At 45.2% G+C, this 3,704-nt stretch overlaps 1 protein-coding gene across 1 annotated transcript in view; it reads right to left on the bottom strand.

The window, feature by feature from the left end:
• Efcab6 (EF-hand calcium binding domain 6) overlaps positions 1-3,704 on the bottom strand; it is a 192,704-nt gene that overhangs the window by 78,949 nt on the left and 110,051 nt on the right. Inside the window, exon 11 of the mRNA XM_026782404.1 lies at positions 785-895. Coding sequence (XP_026638205.1) covers positions 785-895 — 111 coding nt within the window. The remainder of the gene's footprint in view (positions 1-784; positions 896-3,704) is intronic.

Raw genomic sequence — 3,704 nt, 5'->3', positions numbered from 1 at the left:
AGATGGTCATTAAATATCCCTGGGTCCTCAGGTAGGACAGGCCCCAAGAAAGCAGAGTGAGAACTAACTCTGTAGTATATCTTCCTTTGCACTAGGGCCGAACACTCTAAATGCACCTGATGAAATTATATATTTGTTAAAAATAAAACAACAAAACACTCTATTTTCTTCACAGCTCAAACGTGGTAATCAATAAAGATCACACGGAAGTTAAACAAGAGACTCCTTGGAGATGAAGTCTAAAGTCTAAAGTGGCATTTTAGCCCTTAATTTATTTTGCATTTCTGAGTTGCTACTACAACTTCCAGTTAGAAGTTACAACAGACATTAGCAGGGAACAAACACTGCTGCCCGAGGCAAGAAACTCCCAGGACGGCCACATTGCTAGCAGAGCAACAGGAAAACAGGTTATTTCCCTTCCCATGAAACACACAGCAAGTGCTAGCTTGCACACAGTCTCCTGGGACACAGTTGGAGTTGAGGGATCCCGGTGAGCAGGTGCTGTGTGCGCTGGAGGAGCCTTCGAGCTCTGGGCGTGTGGCCCCACTGGTATTACCCGGGCTCTTTTCCCTCTGGAAACTGGAACAAGAATGCCATCCCTACTGTTTAAGGAACCTTAAAGCCAGAAAAGTGAATGCAAAATGATTTATAGACTCTAAAAAGCTAGGTAAAACTTGACAACTAGTCAGTGGAGGCAGTTGGTCATTGAATGAATGAAAGACTCTAATCCACATGTTCTCCAACCTAATGCCTACTGCGGTTTGTAAACTGGTTTTAAACATACCTGCTTCTTTTTTTCTGGGGAGTTGGCTTGCTGACTTCCAACCCCTGCCGCTCATAAAACGCTGTTAAAAACTGCTTCCAATTGACTTTCGTGGTGGTTTTAAGTCCAAATCTGCATGAAACGAAAACAATCATATTAAATAGTTTTTCCTATAATACCCCAGGGATTAGATACTTAATATTGAGTCGAAACCAGCTGCTACAAATTTATATGAAGTTTCGAATCTATGGCAAACAAAGTCATTTTGTAAAATAGCACCACAGACCGAGTCTTTAAAAGCAAAGGGAAATCAGGTCTTAGCACCCTGCGTTGCCATATTCTGTCAGTGGTGGCAAGTTCTGCAGAAAGAAACAAAGGGAATTAGTTAAATTCTGATCTTCACAAGATAATATTTTTGAATTCATTACTTGAAGAATTCAATGACCTCGGTTGGCAGGGTGACGGCTTTTAAAGTGCTGGTGACCTTAGCCTGTCATTGTTTACTGTATATAGTGGAAAGGAAGGTAGAGTGGTTCTGGGTAGACCTTGCAGGCTGGGGGTGGGGGTGGGGGGGATGGATAGCCCGGTGGCAAGGTATTTAATTAGCATTTGCAAGGCCCTGGATTTAATCCCCAGCCCTGCAAAATAAATAATAAATACATAACAATAACAGTAACAAGGGTAGGCCTTGATTGTAAGGCTGGCCCAACACCAGCTCACAAACCCTTCCTTACCCGTGGAGAGAGCCACTGGTGGGCACTGTGGCTACCAAGACAGGAGCCGGCACTTGAATGGGACCACAGAAGCTGGAAAACCCACTGAGCCCTGCACTGGGTGTCTCCTGCCACACACTGGGATGGTGTTTCCAGTACTGGAGGCACTGGGCTTAAGGTCTTTGCCATGGCAGCAACATAAAGTGATACACAAAGTTTTTTTTTTTAATTTTTCATTTTTGAGATTAGTATTACATAATTTCCTTTTTCTTGCTCCTCCCTCCAAACCTTTTCTTGCTCTCTTTCAAGGTCATGATCTCTTTTTTGTTCACTAGAAGTTGTTACCTGCCTATATGTATATGTAGATACATATACATTCTTAAATATAACCTGTTCCCTCTGCACAATGTTACTTTAATGTATGCTCTCAGGGCTGACCATTTGGTAGTGGATAAGCAATTTGTGTGCTCTTCCCTGGGGAGGACTGTTTCTCCCCCTCTCAGCGTCCCTTAGCTGTCTGTAGTTCTTTGTGTAGGGTTGAGGCCTCGTGGTCTTTCCCCTGTCTACTTTAGCATGCCTATCGTTGTTCTTGGTCAGCTCATGTGTAGGCAGCCAACTCCTGCACCTACGGCTCTAGGAACATTGCAGAAGAGGAGGAGGAACGACTGTAAGAGACAGAGACTCAGGAGTTTGCTGTGAGACTGTGTCTCCAGGTAGTCTCACCGACATGACGGTGTAATTAAAGCTTCAGTAAGAATAAATAACTGAAAATTGGTCAAACGTGCACTTCTAAATTGACATGGTCCTGTGAGTCAGGGCCCTAAATCATGGAGTTAAAGATGCCAGTGGGGACATCCTAAAGTGAGAGAAAGTGCAAATCTCTGTCCCTTCGCTTGCTTGTGTGGAGACCTTCAACAAGTGGCTTCCTTTCTAATTGCTCACGGTGAAACCATGGCAGTATCAGTCAAGGAGGATCAGAAAGGATAAAGACAACAGCTGCAGAGCACGGTGGGCAACATGCAAGTGTGTGATCACGTGCCTCCGCTTCCTGGTGGGTCAAACACTAGTATCACACACCCCTCCAACGCAGGAGGACAAAGAGCCCACACAGAAACATCACATCTGAGAGGCCAAAGGCAGCATGAGGCAGGCTGCTTTGCTTTACAAATCTGCATGGAAACTGAACTGAAAAACTTGAATTCTTGGCCTACATCAGCGGTTCTCAGTCTTCCTGATGCTGCGACCCTTTAGTACAGTTCCTCACATTGTGGTGAGCCCAAACATAAAATTATTTTCACCACTACTTCATAGCTGTAATTTTGCTAGTGTTATGCATTGTAATGTAAATATCTGTGTTTTCTGATGGTCTTAGGTAACCCCGTGAGAGGGTCATTCAAACCCTAAAGCTGTCAGGAGTCAGTGTTGAGAAACACTAGCTTACATTGATGATATTTACAGGAAGTACAGGAAGTAGAGGGGGTTTGGGCCTGCTCTGAGCCTGCCCGCAGCACACAGGGTAGGATGAAAGATACCTGCTTGCCGTGGTTCTAAAGCTGAGCCAGGCCACCAGGCCTCGCTCTGGCAGTAATTAATCTCACTCGGCCCTGGGTGCTTTCTTTCATTACTGTCTACAAAAATACCTTGAGAACTGTCATACTCACACCTGACAAGAACAACCTAAAGGAGTGACTGTCTTCATCCCAGAGGTTTGCAGACCTGGGAAGCATCTGTGGCCAGGGGATTAAGATCCTGCATATCATTTGGCCCCAAACCTTACTGGTGATGAGGTGTCCACCAGTCCATGGTCACCGCCTACTGCACGAACTATATTTAAATCTGCCACAAGGCTGCTTCAGGACAAGAATGAATGCCCATGCTGCACTCCCATTCACTAGGTCACTGCATGCAGATCTGTTCGCTGCCAACCCTACCTTCCACCTACTGACTTGTGCCTCCTGTGGCAACAAGCTAGGCCTCTGGGGCAGCAAGAGTCCACTGTAGAAATGTCATCATTGTCACCAGACACAGGACAACTGATGCCTGCTCCATCATAAATATTTCAAGTGAGTGAGAGTGGGGCTGGCTGGTCACAGAGGGTAAGGATGTGGGACGAGGGTTACTGGTTGGCTTAATAGAGGGAGACCCAACCCTCACTAAGAGTCTCTGTTCAAAGTTAAGCACTTCTGAGAATGTTAATTACATGTTTAACCTATGATACATGCACACAC

This window comes from Microtus ochrogaster, chromosome 15 (genome assembly GCF_000317375.1).
Source record: "Microtus ochrogaster isolate Prairie Vole_2 chromosome 15, MicOch1.0, whole genome shotgun sequence".
Lineage (NCBI taxonomy): Eukaryota > Metazoa > Chordata > Mammalia > Rodentia > Cricetidae > Microtus > Microtus ochrogaster.
This window is presented reverse-complemented; position numbering and strand designations above follow the sequence as displayed.